The sequence below is a fragment of the Leuciscus leuciscus genome (genome assembly GCF_965113295.1).
Source record: "Leuciscus leuciscus genome assembly, chromosome: 1".
Taxonomy (NCBI): domain Eukaryota; kingdom Metazoa; phylum Chordata; class Actinopteri; order Cypriniformes; family Leuciscidae; genus Leuciscus; species Leuciscus leuciscus.
Window position 1 is genome coordinate 15,949,403 of NC_138725.1, and position 17,001 is coordinate 15,966,403.

The following is a 17,001-nucleotide window of genomic DNA, read 5'->3' on the forward strand; positions in this document are numbered from 1 at the left end:
GTGATATTAAAGTGCACTTTATTTGTGTTAAGTACATTACAAATTCATTACGAGTGTCTTCAAAAGTGTATCATTTGAGTAAAAAGTACATGCTCAATGATATCTTTAATTGGCTTATTCCAAATACTACACATTGTACTCTTTGTGTTCAATAACAAATTCAGGTTTATTTAATTGTATTTTCTTTAATTTGATTTTTTTTTAGGCTATTAATTGTGTTCTTGAGTAGGCTACTGTGGGTGGTTATTGCCACCGCTCTTATCTACTGTCAATTCATTTACAACCACCATGGGCTATAAGCTATGTGACGCTTAAGACATTGTTTGTCTGAGAATCTCTTTTCACACTGATCACACATGAATGGTTTCTCACCTGTATGAATTCTCTTGTGAACATTAAGACTACGTTTGCTTGTTCCTCCTCCACTTCACTCAGTTCTTCACTCTCCTCCTCCACTTCACTCAGTTCTTCACTCTCCTCCTTCACTTCACTCAGTTCTTCACTCTCCTCCTTCACTTCACTCAGATCTTCACTCTCCTCCTTCACTTCACTCAGATCTTCACTCTCCTCCTCCACTTCACTCAGTTCTTCACTCTCCTCCACTTCACTCAGTTCTTCACTCTCCTCCTTCACTTCACTCAGTTCTTCACTCTCCTCCTCCACTTCACTTAGTTCTTCACTCTCCTCCTCCACTTCACTCAGTTCTTCACTCTCCTCCTCCACTTCACTCAGTTCTTCACTCTCCTCCTTCACTTCACTCTCCTCCTCCACTTCACTCAGTTCTTCACTCTCCTCCTCCACTTCACTCAGTTCTTCACTCTCCTCCTTCACTTCACTCAGTTCTTCACTCTCCTCCTTCACTTCACTCAGTTCTTCACTCTCCTCCTTCACTTCACTCAGTTCTTCTCTCTCCTCCTTCACTTCACTCAGTTCTTCACTCTCCTCCTTCACTTCACTCAGTTCTTCTCTCTCCTCCTTCACTTCACTCAGTTCTTCACTCTCCTCCTTCACTTCACTCAGTTCTTCACTCTCCTCCTTCACTTCACTCAGTTCTTCACTCTCCTCCTTCACTTCACTCAGTTCTTCTCTCTCCTCCTTCACTTCACTCAGTTCTTCACTCTCCTCCTCCACTTCACTCAGTTCTTCTCTCTCCTCCTTCACTTCACTCAGTTCTTCACTCTCCTCCTCCACTTCACTCAGTTCTTCACTCTCCTCCTTCACTTCACTCAGTTCTTCACTCTCCTCCTCCACTTCACTCAGTTCTTCACTCTCCTCCTTCACTTCACTCAGTTCTTCACTCTCCTCCTTCACTTCTCTCAGTTCTTCACTCTCCTCGCTCTCTTCCATCAGGTCTGAAATGAAAGAAGAAAGTTTGATTGCATTTTCTAAGGATGCACTGAATGTTCGGCCACCGAAATTATTTGGCTGAACATATCAACAACAGCACATTCGGTGTTCGGTCGAATAAGTGAAAAGACAGAATAAATTTTACCGAACAATGGCGCTTTTGATGACGCGATCAAATGGCATCCAGCATAGAGTGAATTATGAATCCAGCAAACATGTTGTCAGTGTGGAAGCATTTTAGAGTCTCAGAGAAAGACACAAAAATGGCCGTTTGCAGACACTGTTCTGCTGAACTGTCGAAGGTGCATCTGCAAAAACTTAGGCTACAGCACTATTTAGTGAAATTCAAGTCAACGCGGAGATTAAGTCAGAGACGCGTGTGTTTAACAAGAATCTTCAAAAAGAGTATCAAGCTATAAATTATGCACAGTAAGTTGTGAAAAATAACTCTAATGTTGTATCGGGCTGAAGGATGCCCACCAGAAGCGACAGCGCACAATCCCGAATTTACATTTCTGTTTGTGCCTGAATGGTGAAATACTGACACAACGGTGTCAGTCAAACTGCCCATCATGTGGAGTATCTCACGTAAATACAGTCGGTTATGGCTTAACAGATCAGTGAAAACCGGATATGTGTCAGTTAGTCAGTATACTTTATATGCACTTTTTTGTTGTAAGCATACAAACGTTACCTTCGGTCAGCAGTTAGTTATAGGCCTAATATAAGCTCAAAGATGGTCAAATAAAAATATTATTTGTTTAGCAGTTTATTTATTTTAAGTTATATCGTGCTTTGTTGGTATAATGCCTACTGTATAAATGAAAAATAATATTTTACATTACACTATAGTATAGGAAAATTACAATACTTTTGTCCTAATTTCGTCACTTGCAAGAAATAAACCCTTGAGCTTTAATTTTGGAGAAAACACCAGATCACCATGCTGATCGCGTGAGCACTTCTCTTTAAATCACGCAGCACAAACAGAATACCTATATTATATAGGCTACTTAATTAAAGTATTGCGCTGTTTTATAAAGGCACAAAGCCATATCACGGTTTCGATTTTAGTTCGTTGGCAAAATATAACGCTAGAGACCTTTATGCTAGGCTATACATTTTAGATCTCATGTGTTGGGAAAAGGGAGAAGAGCGAGTTAGGCAAAAGGCGGATTCAAACTCGGGTCGAACACTTCAAAAGCTACTTTTAAGTACCTCACGCCCTACGACCCATGCCACTATAGATATTTAATAGCAGGTGTCTTTTTGCTAAAAAGACGTGATGGTCCTCACTGCAGAACACGAAATCCAGGGGGAGGAATTGGATCCAGATCCTCCTCCCACCTTACATATACCTAAACCTACCCATCTAGACCCCCTGATCCCTAAACCCAGCCCTAAACCTACCCATCTCCACCCCCTGATCCCTAAACCCACCCCTAAACCTACCAATCTCCACCCCTTAGATCTGGATCCAACTCCGCCCCCTGGATCTCGTGTACTGCAGTGAGGTGCTACTGAAAAAGACAGGCACTTAGTGCAAATATAATAGATTAGAAATAATAATAATAAAATATATATAAATAAAATTAAACTCTTGGTGTGGTGAGTTTACATCATAGACATGCTCAACGATATGATATCGTATATTATTGTGTGCATATTTAAATGATTTTAGCCTTGTACAATATGATACTCGAATGAATGGAATAGGCACAGCATGATCACAAATCAAACAGCACGTTAATTGCGTCTCTGCACGTCTTCGTCTCTCAGCAACCAAACCAGCTCTAATAGCCTATAATCAACTAAGATTCATATACATTAATTACTACTTGATATGTCTATTTAAATGTTTTAAACTTTGTGATGTGATAAACTACATGATATACTGTATGTATTTGTCTCACTCTCTCTTGAAGCTGATCCTCGCTGTCTCCGTGTGTATTTGGCGCTGTGTGTGTTTTTTCCTCTGCAACTTTGCTGGCTGCGCTTTGTCTCATTTTATTGCGACTCTCAACTGTGTGGCTACAAAGTATATTACAATGGCATCGAACACAGCTCAGCCAATAATAATCAAGAACTGGAAGTGTCTGTTTTTATAACATGTGTTTTGACACTTAAAAATTTTGCATAATGCTGTATTTTTACAAAACAAAACAATAAAGTTTATCACTTCGAACATGAAAAAAAAAAAATCCCCTGGGAGAAACTGTCCCGCCTTCTAAGTAAAAGAGCCAATCGCTGATTGGTAAAGCCATTGCGTCACTGCATCGATCTGTTAGAAGCTCCGGTTCCCATAGGAACCTGAGACTCGCGCTTAGTATGCTTAGTATGCACATGCGCATTGGCTCGTCAGCCTGAAAAGTAAGGGTTTGGTTGGACTCAATGAGCCAAGTAGAATGGATTTGAGCAGCAGCGTGGAAATCAACGCTAAAACGTGGAATGGAGTCTAATTTATTTGGGCATTCCTCAAGTGGAATGGATTTGACTGACGGCGCTCTGAAGAGTGAACAGACATATGCGCTGAATTAGAGACGGTAAAAGTGAGTGGGTCCAATATCATTTCAGCTGCTCTCTTTCTGTTCAACCGTAGATGATCAAAGACGCGCCATCGTCAGGCAGTTTAGAGATTTACATCAAACTTTGCATGATAACCCAGATCATTTTCTTTTGATAGTTAAAGTGTTCCTCTTCTATTGCGAAGTTGCCAGGCTCATACTGTATGTGTAAGAAAAGATGTGGAGAAAAGGCTCAAGTGAAAGAAACCGACATGGCAAAGTATCTCTAAAGTATCTCCAAAGATTGCACAGAAACTTCCAGATGTGGTGGATTGGGACAAAGAAGAGGTGATGGTCGCCCAAGAGCAATAATTATTCAGTTCGCCATGTGTTTTTATCGGGACACAGTATGGAGAGATGCCAAAGACAACCAGTATCTGAAAGAGAATGGGCTGCACATCAAAGAGTATCTGTCTTCTGAGGAGAGAGCTGCGAGATCAAAGGCATGGCCACTGGTGAAAAGAGCGACACAATAGTGGGAACTAAATTTAAAGTCAGGGAAATGGCTATGAGAAGAGGCAAAGAGTTCAAGAAAAACAAACTTAGAAAAATTACGGATGTAAGACTGTAAAACTGGAAGAACTGGAAGAGAGGGCAACTCTCTGAGGGAACAAAGGAAATTAACATTTGAACTCTCTCTTGTGAAGGTAGCACCATCATTCGAGACAAGTCTCACCTCAGAATCATCCTAATCTGCAATTCACTGCCATTATATGCGCATTATAAAGAGCCAGGATATTTTTTGATATAACTCCGATTGTATTCGTCTGAAAGAATTCACACCTATGATGAGTTGAGGGCGAGTAAATCATGGGCTAATTTTCCTTTTTGGGTGAACTATCCCTTTAAAATGCTTTCTCAATGGATCTGCCAGCTCTGTGTAGTAATGTTGTTGCGTGATCGAGATCGGCTCACAAGTAAACCACTGTCTAGTATTGCTCCGAGCTGATAAACTGTTTGTGCTGCGCAGCTCAGACGAGTAGTGTGGTTTCACTCTGCTTTCGTTTGCCGTGTGATGTTTCTCGTATGCAGCAGAAATGGCAGATCTCTCTTATAAAAGTACATGTGAACATTTAGTCTCAGTCTAGAGCCCTGTATAGTGCTGTATTTCTGCTTTACATGAGCGCCACCTACTGTCAGATTTTTTCAATGATCTGAACTGGTTTAGCAAACACTCAGTGGCTGAAGAACTTCAGAATGCCTGAAGAAAAATGTATGCACTTGTGCAACAAACTGCGTCCAGCGATAGAGAGACAGGACACGAACTTCAGTGTGTGTGTACCTCTAAAGATGAGAGTAGCCATTGCACTGTGGAAGCTTGCAACCGGCTCTGAGTACAGAAGACTGAGAGACTTTTGAGACTGTCCACACTGTGGGAGTTGGCAAGCCGTGGAAACCACATACCAGCTAGCACCAAAAACATTGGTGGGGTGAGTGTTGGCTACTACATCCTAGGAGACTCTGCCTATCCCTTGCAGAACTGGCTCTTAAAGGAACACTCCACCGTTTTTTGAAATAGGGCTTATTCACCTTCTTTCCTAAATTTAGATAGGTGGGCAAATGCATTTTGTAGTTTGATAGGGTCGGCGCGAGCTTAGCTTAGCTTAATGAATGGAATCCTTTGTTGCCAGCTAGCATGTCCTGAGTAAAAGTGATAAAATGTTTTATTAAAAACCCACCTAATTATTTCTTGTGGCCTGCGAATTCACAACGAGTACAAATAGCGATGCAGATTAACACTAGGCGATATCCTAGGCAGATATTGACTTGGGACTATATTGGGGGAAGCACAGGCGAAGCACTGCTACTTGGGCGCAGAGATATGACGCAACACATAAAATGCCACGACTTCCGTCAACATACCGGCGTGTATAGTAGCTGGCTATTTTTCCTACAGTACATGAATGGTAATGAACATGGCTGATTTTGTGAGAGATGAAGAGGGTGACTTCTCAGACAGTCAAGATCCAGAACCATACCTCTATGAACCAGAGTTTGAGAAGATGAGCTGCGTGCTTTGGAAATATAATGACAGGAGGAGGAGGTTGCGATCTCTCAACAGCCTGAGGACGTGAGGATGAGAGCCAACACGAACTGGTGGTGTGAGTGTGGGGGAATATGCCAATCTATGCCGACTGAAATAAGAGTGTCTGTGCTGTGGCGAGTGGGACAAGTTACTGCCATCGATGACCAGGCTCAACGCCTCAGATCAAGATGAGCGTGCCCACAGTTGTGTCACAGCTGGATTTCACGGCGTTGATCCATCCTGCAGTACTCGATTTCCCCCCCCCCCGGTGTGATAAAGTGAACTGGAAAAAACACCCCACACCAAATGGACCAAATGGACAGCTGTCCACAGAGTAAGTGATTATTTTAAACATGACACATGTATAGATTGACCCATATTATACCTGTATTCACATTCACATATTATACCACATATTCACATTTCATGTGTTGCGTGATATCTCTGCGTCCAAGTAGCAGTGCTTCGCCTGTGCTTCCCCCAATATAGTCCCAAGTCAATATCTGCCTAGGAAATCGCCTAGTGTTAATCTGCATCGCTATTTGTACTCTTTGTGAATACGCAGGCCACAAGAATTAATCAGGTGGGTTTTTTTTTCTTTTCACTTTTACTCAGGACATCCTAGCTGGCAACAAAGGATTCCATTCATTAAGCTAAGCTAAGCTAGCATCAACCCTGTCAAACTAAAACAATGCATGCAGTGAGACAAAAAATGCATTTGCCCACATATCTAAATGTAGTAAAGACGGTGAATAAGCCCTATTTCAAAAATGGTGGAGTGTTCCTTTAAAACCATTCATTGACACCGGACAGCTAACTGCGGAACAGCAGGTCTACAACATGAACATTTCCAGAGCACGTGTAGTGGTTAAAAATGCTTTTGGTAGATTGAAAGGAAGATGGGGTTGCCTTATTAAAAGAAATGACTGTGCGGTCGACCTTGTGAAATCTACAGTGCTGACATGCTGTGCTCTACATAACCTTTGTGAGAGTCATGGAGAGTCCTATGAGAGTGCATGTGATTGAGCAGAGCCTGTTTTGTGAGAGCAGAGCGGTGTATGTGAACGTTACAGGGACATTCCATTCTATAATTTTAGAAATGTTGAGAAAACGTTATTTTTGAATGTTTTCTGGACTTTCACATCACCCTGAACGGATGGCCTGCCCATCACTGGGCTTACACACAGACACTCGAGTATTGCTAATTAACCTGAAGGAAATCACGGAGAACCTGCTAGCTCCTGGCTCAGCCGGGACTCGAACCGGGGACCTTCTTGCTGCGAGGTGATAGTGCTACTGTGCTGCCCTGTTTCTATTTATGTTTATATGAATTCATAACATGTAAGCAATTCATTTCTTACAGCTACAAATGCATTAAATATTAAAATTACAAAAATGACAGACAAGACTTTACTTTAAGATTCACATTTTAGTAGTAGTATTCAAGTAGTCCACAACATTTTGTAAAGAGTCTCTGGGAAGTACACAGTCCAAACAATGGAATTATAAAAAGCAAAAATTAAATTTTCTACATCAAAAACACAACCCCACCACAAGGGAAAAAATAACACAAGCTCAAACATACGACATACGGATACGGAGGGTGAGCAAAAACACACGGTTTTGTGCCTGTTCCTTTAAATGCAAATGAGCTGCTGCTCCCGGCACAGGGGGCGGAGCTTCCACAGCTCACACTCAGACAGATATGCACTGAAAATTTCAAAAACTTTTAGGCTTTTATGTTCAAACCGGTGTAAAGATGGCATGGAATGGAGCGCATGCGCAGAGTGGTGAGTGATATAAAGACAACGAGAGAATTTAGATCAGAATCAGATGAAATGCCGTTAGTGAAGGGAAATTCAAAGTCCTGATTGATTAGTGTAATGCATTAGGTTCAATCCCAGCTAACAAGGAACCCAACAAACACACAACTTTCCCTTAATGTTCCCATGTGGTTCCCATTTGGTTATTGTTTTGGGAACCAAATAAGAACATTCTAGGAACATTCTCTGTAGGTTCTTTTTTTATAACCTGAAGAGAACTTTCAAGAACTTTTTTTTATAACCTAAAGAGAGCGTTCCCATATTGTTCATAACATTTCCAAAAGGATAAAACGTTCTTAATACTTAAAAAAAACGGATGTTTGTAACGTCCAGAAAACATTCAGAAAAAACGTTTTCATAACTTATTGGGAATGTTAGAAAAACATTCTAAGAACATATTTTTGTTATCTGGGAATGTTGTTCTAAGAACGCTTTCTCTCAATATTATGAGAACATCAGACAAGAACAAATGACATCTCAAGGATGTTCTAAAACTAAGAACATTTTTCTCTCAACGTTACGATAATGTATTTTAACTCTATAAACATAAGAACGTTCCAGAAACATTATTTCAGGAACGTTTTTTTAATAACATTTACATAACTTCTACATAAAGTTAGTGAAATTTATGGGAACGTTCCCTGTTAGCTGTGTGGATCCTCTCATGTGTTTTCAGAGATGATAAGCGACTGAATCTCTTGTCACAGTGTAAACACATGTAAGGTTTTTCTCCAGTGTGAATTCTCTGGTGCAGTTTTAAACTGCCCGCTGTAGTAAAAGTCTTCTCACACTCAAAGCACATGTACTCTCTCACACCAGTGTGGATTTTCTCATGTGCATGTAAATATGACAGCAGTGAAAAACCCTTTCCACACACAGAACATGAATGCGGCTTCTCCTTCGTATGAACTGTCAGGTGTTTCTTCAGGTTTGATGCACAAATAAATGTTTTGCCACATTGATCACATGAGAACGGCTTCTCTCCAGTGTGAACTCTACTATGCACATCAAGATTATTTTTGTGTGTGAAACTCTTCCCGCATTGATCACATGAGAACGACTTCTCTCCAGTGTGGATCCTCATGTGACGCTCAAGATTAGGTTTGTGTGTGAAACTCGTCCCGCATTGATCACATGAGAATGGCTTCTCTCCAGTGTGAACTCTAATGTGAATCTCAAAACTACATTTTCTTGTGAAACTCTTTCCACACTGAGTGCAGGTGAAAGATTTCTTGGCTCTTGTTTTCTTTAAAAATGTCTTTTTAGTCTTTGAGCGACTCAAAGGTTTTCCTCCAGGTTTCACATGATGTTCCTCCTCCACTTCACTCAGTTCTTCACTCTCCTCCTTCACTTCACTCAGTTCTTCACTCTCCTCCTTCACTTCCATCAGAATAATAAAATATAATATTAATAGAATTAATAAAAATATTAAATTTCATTTTCAGTACATTAACATAATTAAAAGAGAAATATAAAGTGAAAGGACATGAAAGTGAGCCCTGATGTAATAGTAGAAAGAAGACAACTACTATAAAATATTATGATAATTTCATGCCTTTTTATAAATTGATTATATGTCCTTGAAACTTTCCATGAATGAGGTAAATTTATATTCCAATTATTATCTTTAAAACATTATAAGCGCAAATCCCAACTTTCCATGAATGAGGTAAATGAATGTCATCTGGGCTCTTTCTAAAGCATGATGGGAAGACAAGAAAATAATCTCAATCCATTGTCTCAGTTTTTACACAAACTGTAGCATTGACTGTATTCATCAACCCTGTTACCAACGTTACTGTAAGAAGAATCTCTATAACTATGAATAACTTGTATGATATTTGACAAATACAACTTCATCAGTAACTTGGTGTTTACTGACTATTCCTAAAATAAAAAAATAAAAAATTGTAAACTATGTTGAAAATGACTAAACTTCTGGTAACATTGTTGCAAATTGGGAACCAGATATAAAATAAATGTAAAATGAAACAGTTAAAATTGTATTTTGCTTGATCTGATGTTGACAATCAATATAAAAAATGTCTCAAACCTCCCTTTACTCACCATTTGTTAAAGAAAAACCCAGAACATTCTATAAGCACTTAACCTTATAAAAAAATAAAAAAATAAAAAAAACACACTTCCTTTCCCTTGAAACATCACTTATCAGGCTTATGCTACTCTGAATAATACCTGAACTTCGTATTTTGAGCACTTCTTGCGTTGTTGTTGTTTTTGCCTCTTCATGATGACTCGCTTAATTTAGTCCTAATTTGTAAGTCGCTTTGGATAAAAGCGTCTGCTAAATGACTAAATGTAAATGAAAATGACATTCTGTACCGTTTCATAGTTGAACTGTTTATCTAAATGTGATGAAGTGCTTGAATGTTTCTAACAAGAATGTTCTTCAGCATCATGAATGAATGAAGAATAAACACCAACCTCTTTGTTCTTCAGGATCTTTAGTGTGTTTCATTCTGCAGGGTTCTGGATCACTCATGTTCTCACTGTCGTTCCCATGTTCATGCTCATGTTCCCCGTTGCTGTGGGAGGAGCTGATCTGCCAAAATCAAAAATATCAATTACTGAGTTTGTTTTAATAGGGTCAAAGACCAGGGCCCGTATTCATAAAGATTCTAAGAATCCTCTAAGAAAACTCTTAATTTAGCTTAAAAACTTTTACGAAGGAGTCTTAGCTTAAAAGCGATTCGGGACCGATCTGAGAGCAACTCTGAGTAAGGAAAAGCCAAAAACTTTCATCTTAGTAAGGAGGCGGGGTTGACCCCGTTGCTATGTATGACACACTCTTTTGAAGACTTTGATTGGTTGGTTGTCCAAGAAGGAAAAAAAAAAGTGATTTTAAGTATAGGGTCTATTCTAAGCCTTCACTTTGAAATTACATGCGTAATTTTTCCTATTTGACCGTTCTCACACACACACACACACATTATATATGTGTATATAAATCCTTTTTATTTTATTTACCATGCTGTTAATTTCCTATAAGGTATTTGATTGGCTTAGAATGATAAAAATTGTTCCACTCTTTCCAATTACACTGATTGCTGGCATGTCCTATTTAAGTGGTGGTTTGAATGTTGGTTTTAATGTATCAAACATGGAATTTTCCCAGTTGCCAAATATCGTAATGTAGTGATTACTTTCATTTCTGGCGCTGTGGCATTTCTGTGCTGTGTTGGAGATGTTAGCGTGTCTCTAATAAGATCTGTCACAAACATGATCCCTGCACGATCTAATCTATAGCGTCTTAACTCACTGTCATCCATTGTCTGCAACACATTTCTTCTCCCTCTTCATCTTTCTGCCATTTTTCTCCTCTGCTAAAGAAACTCTTAAGCCTCTTAAAAGTCCTCGTCCGTGCTCCTAACAATTTTGACCTTAAGACCTCTTTTAAGGGTTAAGATGCTTTCTGAATTACTTTTTTCTTTACTAGGATTTTTTCTTTAATTTTAAGAGTAAACGCCCACATTTCTAAGAATTTTCTTAGAATATTGTCACTAGGAGCTACTCTTTGCATTAAGATTCTTTATGAATACGGGCCCTGATGTTTAATTTTAGTGTCTGATTTATATTACATTTACAAAAGTGATTTTGTATACATAGAAAATCCAGTAAATGCAAGTGTAATGTTTCAAATAACTTTTGTGAAGAAAGATTTTTCAAAATATAGGTGAAATAATGTTGGATCATCATTCAGCGTAACATCTGTGTAAAAATGAAACAACATAATTATTCTGACTTTTTAAAAAATGTATAAAAGAATAAGAGATCATACTAAATTTAATTATTTTTTAAATGATTAAAAACTTCTTGCTGACAAAAAAGTGGTTTGAAGGATAGTGGCAAAGTATACAGAATTAAAAATTAATGAGTATTTTGGGGCTGCACTATGATCCTAAAATACAGTGTTGAATACGTCATCAAATGATTCTTGTTCTAAATATGGTCTATGACTGGAAATTAAACAAATGTATAGATAGATAGATGGATAGATAGATGGATAGATAGATAGATAGATAGATAGATAGATAGATAGATAGATAGATAGATAGATAGATAGAGCATTTATATCTGTCTGTCTATCGTAAAGCAATTTGTATTTCTAATTCTAACATTATTCAGTTTTTTCGTTGAAATAATGGCATGCATTTAGAAAAGTAGTAAAGACCTGTAAGAAAAACATTTAACGCATTAAAAGACAGAAATAATCATTCATATAGTAAGCAACAATTACCCTCAGTCTGCTGACACCAATGAAATGAGCTTTAAAGGTCAATTTACAGGAGATCTGAAGACATCAGCATAATAAATGAGGTGAAAACAGGAACTATTGTCATGAAATAAAGAGTGTTTTCAGCAGATCTGTTAATATTGATGAGCCTCAGACTATCAACACTCATTCAACAAGCCATTCAGGATCATCAGCAGATCATCTCACTTTATTCTGAGTGTTTGCTGTTAGAAACACATTATTTGAGTCAGGATTCATGATAAAAGCCTGTAAAACTGCCTGTAAATCTCCATTGAAAGAAAATACTGTTGCTTCTCACCATCTGACACAAATAAAAGATAAAATATATATAAAAACAAACCAAACTTAATTAACCACTTCATCTAAATAACTAAGAGAGCATAATGTTAAGCTTAAATACATTTTGATTTTCTAGTAATTACAATCATTGCATTAATGTACAAAACTGACAATTATCCTAAAAAAAAAACCTCATTAGGCTATAAGCTCAATGTTAAGTATTTAGCTGTATCTGTTCCAGTGTATTTTAACAATGAAGTAACACTTGATTTGTTAAAGATAAAATAAAACAGCAGCAGCATCAATTCCCCTCACAGATCTCAAACTGTAACTCTAATTGTCTTGACATTCAGTAACAGTTCTCACACAAACATCGAGACAATCACACAAACGAACACAAACTCGCTCAGGTCTGAATGAACTCCACATATTCTCCTCATGCTCGCTGCTGCTGCACTAAATGTTTATTTCAGAAGGAAGACGCCAGAAAAGACGCACAAGTATCGCTGTGATCGATGAAAACAATACAGAAATGAGTCTGTCGCAACTGTATAAAGCGTGTTTGATGGTTGTGTAAATGTGAGAAATACCGTAAACTGCTCTCCTCACCTCAGAAGACCCGACGCTGAAACTGTGTGTGTAATGTATGTGTGTGCAGTGTTGCCAGATTGGGACGGTGATTTCCAGCCCAAAAGCTCACCAAAACCCGCCCACTACAAGAAAAAACCGCCCAAAATTTTACTGCCAAAATAATATGATATAATTTCATTACCATGTCATTCAAGGTTGATAAGCACAATTTGTATCTCCTTAAAACAAAATAACAATGATAAAATAAAATAAAAAATAATTATTTTTTTCCAGGAAAACAGATCAAAACGCAAGGAGACAATATTACTAAAATGTCCAGATGGACACTGTCAAAACGGCAATCAAGAAATGAACCGATGACTTTAACCCTCGGAAGTACACATTGCAGAACATAACGCAGAATTTAGCAGTAAAAACGGATTCATCGATTCAAACCTTTTTCAGCAGCTGTCAGGGTCGAGTATAGTGCAGTCTGGACGGTGTAAAAGTTGCCGATGTCTGGTAACTAGGCTAGTGTGCACATGACCATGGACAGGAGTCGTCCCATATTTGATTTCATTTCAAGTCATTCAACTGTGCTCTCCCCTCTCAGAGTTAGTCACCATCGATATCTCCCACCACATGTACGTTTTTAGAGTTGCTCACTATCTCACTCTTTACTGTGCAGATACAACTTACTGTTTAGTAGGCTATATCACTTTGGCATTAGCGATCACTTGAATATACGGAATATACAGCTACAACTTATCGCGCTCATTCGCATCTGCCTGCTGATCGCTGATTGGCTAAAAGTGCGTGCTCGTCGGTGATGTCAACACCAACGCCAGCTGACTCTGCATGGGCGTGTGTGTACAGTAATGTCATGATGACTGATTTTATGGACTACATGCACACTTCAGTTTCGTTTTTTAACCAATTAGACTTTAAAATGTAGATGTTTGAAAACCGCCGAACTGACCCCAAACCAGCCCAAATTTTGTCCACCCGCCCAAACCCTTTTTTACCCGCACAATCAAACTCAAAACCGCCCAATTGGGCGGGAACCCGCCCAATCTGGCAACACTGTGTGTGTGTGTGTGTGTGTGTGTGTGTGTGGGCGCATTTGAAGTGCGATTGCGTCACAGTGACGCGACGAAGGATGTCCCAATTGAAAGGCTGAACCTTTCTTTTTTGGGGGTAGTTTTTATTTTATTTCTGTTAACAAAAAAGAAGAGTATGTTACAAATACTTACGTATATTTTAGTTGTAATTAAACTGTAGTAGAGCACAACTTTAAGTGTATTTAGTGTACATTTGTGTGTTAAATTGGAACGTCAAGTAGTATTTTTTTACTTTATGTAAAAAGTACTTTACTGTAAGGAATAAATGCCTGTAGGGACTAATTACATGCATGATTAGTGATATTAAAGTGCACTTTATTTGTGTTAAGTACATTACAAATTCATTACGAGTGTCTTCAAAAGTGTATCATTTGAGTAAAAAGTACATGCTCAATGATATCTTTAATTGGCTTATTCCAAATACTACACATTGTACTCTTTGTGTTCAATAACAAATTCAGATTAATAAACAAATATTACTTTGCTATACATTGCATTTTATTTAAAAATGTTTTAAATGGGCTTTCAATAAGAAATATTACACACCGTTTCTCTTTAGTCCAGCTGCTCTCTTTCTGCTGGTTGTGTAAAGCTGTGGCGAGATGAAGATCATTTCAGTTTATTTTGTAAAAACTGTGTTGCTTAAAGTAGTAATTGTTCTGACTTCATGAAGCCTCATGGTGTGAATGAAACATCAAACTAGAACAAACTCTATGAAATGTGATTTAGACGCACACGGTTGTGTGAGCTGGGCTTTATGTGAGTGTGTGTTGATGCGAGCGCGTGTTTGTGTGAGCAGGTTTTATATGAGTGTGTGTTGAGGCGATCGAACGCGTGTTTGAGTGAGCTCGGAGTGTTTGTGGTGGTGTTTGTGTGTATGGAAGTGTGTGCATGTGCTGAGATGATTGGGTATTGAGTTATTTATTTGTTAAATTGGTTTATTTAATTGTATTTTCTTTAATTTGATTTTTTTTTAGGCTATTAATTGTGTTCTTGAGTAGGCTACTGTGGGTGGTTATTGCCACCGCTCTTATCTACTGTCAATTCCTTTACCACCACCATGGGCTATAAACTGCTGGGATTGGGGGGATTTATTTAATCCATTTATACTTTTGTTTTTTTATTGTGTGGATTGTAATTTTTGGTTATAAATTTGCATGAAGGTGTGAATTGAGGTTGTTTGAATTTAATTTATTTGATCTATTTTGTTTTAATTTTTTTTCTTTCTCTTTCCCAAATATGACTTATTGATAGTGACTTTATGACATCAGTATGACATTAAAGATTGTACACATATCTGCTTGTTCTTTCCATTTATTTGGAAACCCTGTAGTTGGGAGCATTTACAAAACATTCTATATCTAAGGTGGCAATTGCCTCCGCTCACACTAACATTATTTAACCTATGTTTTGAATTTCTTTACAGAAGATATTTTAAACATTAAAATGGACAGTTTACTTGCATTTAATGTGTTTTCTATGTATATAAAATCACTTTTAAATTTGATTTGATGCAGACTAACATTTGACATCTGCTCCTTGACCCTATAAAAACAAACTTGGTTACTGATATATTTTTGATTTTGGCAGATCATCTCCTCCAACCAATCTGCAGTTCAGTCAGTGAAGCTCCGCCCACAGAAGTCACATGGACAGTGAAGCTCCTCCCACAGCAATTACATCATCAGTGAAGCTCCTCCCACTGTAATTCTCCAATAAATGCTGTAAGTTCCCATCAGCTACAAGTGAAGACGAGCATCAGAGCATCAGGAAGAGCTGAAATCTGCAAAGACTGAGTTTATTAAAGAGGACAGTGAGAACATGAGTGATCCAGAACCCTGCAGAATGAAACACACTGAAGATCCTGTAGAACAAAGAGGTTGGTGTTTATTCTTCATTCATTCATGATGCTGAAGAACATTCATGTTAGAAACATTCAAGCACTTCATCACTTTTAGATAAACAGTTCAACTATGAAATAGGTAGCCTACTGAATTTTCAACAAATGTTCAGTAAAGGGAGGTTTGAGAAACTTTCATATTGATTGTCAACATGAGGTCAAACTATATAGTATAAGTATAATTTTAGCTCTGGTTTATGGTTCACTTTTTTTTTCTTTTTTTTTTTTACCATGTTGGAATATACCAAATGTTTTATGAATTATGAATACCCAAATGTTGGATATTTCTCAGTATAGTGAAAGTAAACAGTAAACTGTATCATGGCTGACAGGGTTGTAAGTGTAACTTAAGTAAAACATGATTTATAGTTGCTGATAAAGTTGTATTTTACATAAATTATAGACGTTATTCTAATTTTATTTCTTAATAATAACTTTGATAACAGGGTTGATGAATGTGATAAACACGCTACATTTTCTGTCAAAACTGAGACAATGGATTGAGATTATTTTCTTGTCCTCCCATCATGCAGTAGAAAGAGCCCAGATGATGTCACTTCATGAGTGTCACAGGTTTAAGAAAAACTCTGTTTTTAAAACGAGGAAAATCTTCTTTTTTTTTTTTGTATCCTTTATTTCGCCAGGAAAATGACAAAACAAAAGCTACTTAAAACATGCAGAGGTTTCCTCTATATTGGTCCATGTCAGAAGTAACAGGTTGAGTGAAACATGTAGAACACAGATAAATTGGTAACGCTTTAGATTATAGCCAGTAAAGTACAAGTAATTATGACGAATTTACAAACGAATTCTGTAATTATAGAGTACCTATACAGTCCTTACTTGTAAGTATAAGCAAACAATATGTAAAGTATTGGGAATAAAGGGGGAACAACCAGGAGAATTGACAAATTATTTATACTGTTATAGTATATTAGAACTTTTAGAATCTAAATCCCGATAATTATATTAAAACATTTCAATTCAACACTAGTTAAAGTTTCTACGGACACATTAAACTTGAACTATAACACAGAGAAATTCACTTGATCTTGTGTTTCTGGTGTCCCACATTCACATTAAAAAGTATTTAGT

The 17,001-nt window shown here is 37.7% G+C and overlaps 1 protein-coding gene across 1 annotated transcript; it reads right to left on the reverse strand.

The window, feature by feature from the left end:
- Nucleotides 1-300: 300 nt before the first annotated feature.
- LOC309492457 (uncharacterized protein) lies at nt 301-12,945 on the reverse strand (the record flags this gene model as incomplete). The annotated part of the gene is made up of 3 exons (XM_082161448.1): nt 12,925-12,945; nt 10,206-10,323; nt 301-1,352 (listed from the first exon to the last, which is right to left on the reverse strand). The coding sequence occupies exons 2-3, from the start codon at nt 10,261-10,263 to the stop codon at nt 301-303; spliced, it is 1,110 nt and encodes a 369-aa protein (XP_082017574.1). The 5' UTR covers nt 10,264-10,323; nt 12,925-12,945.
- Nucleotides 12,946-17,001: the final 4,056 nt, after the last annotated feature.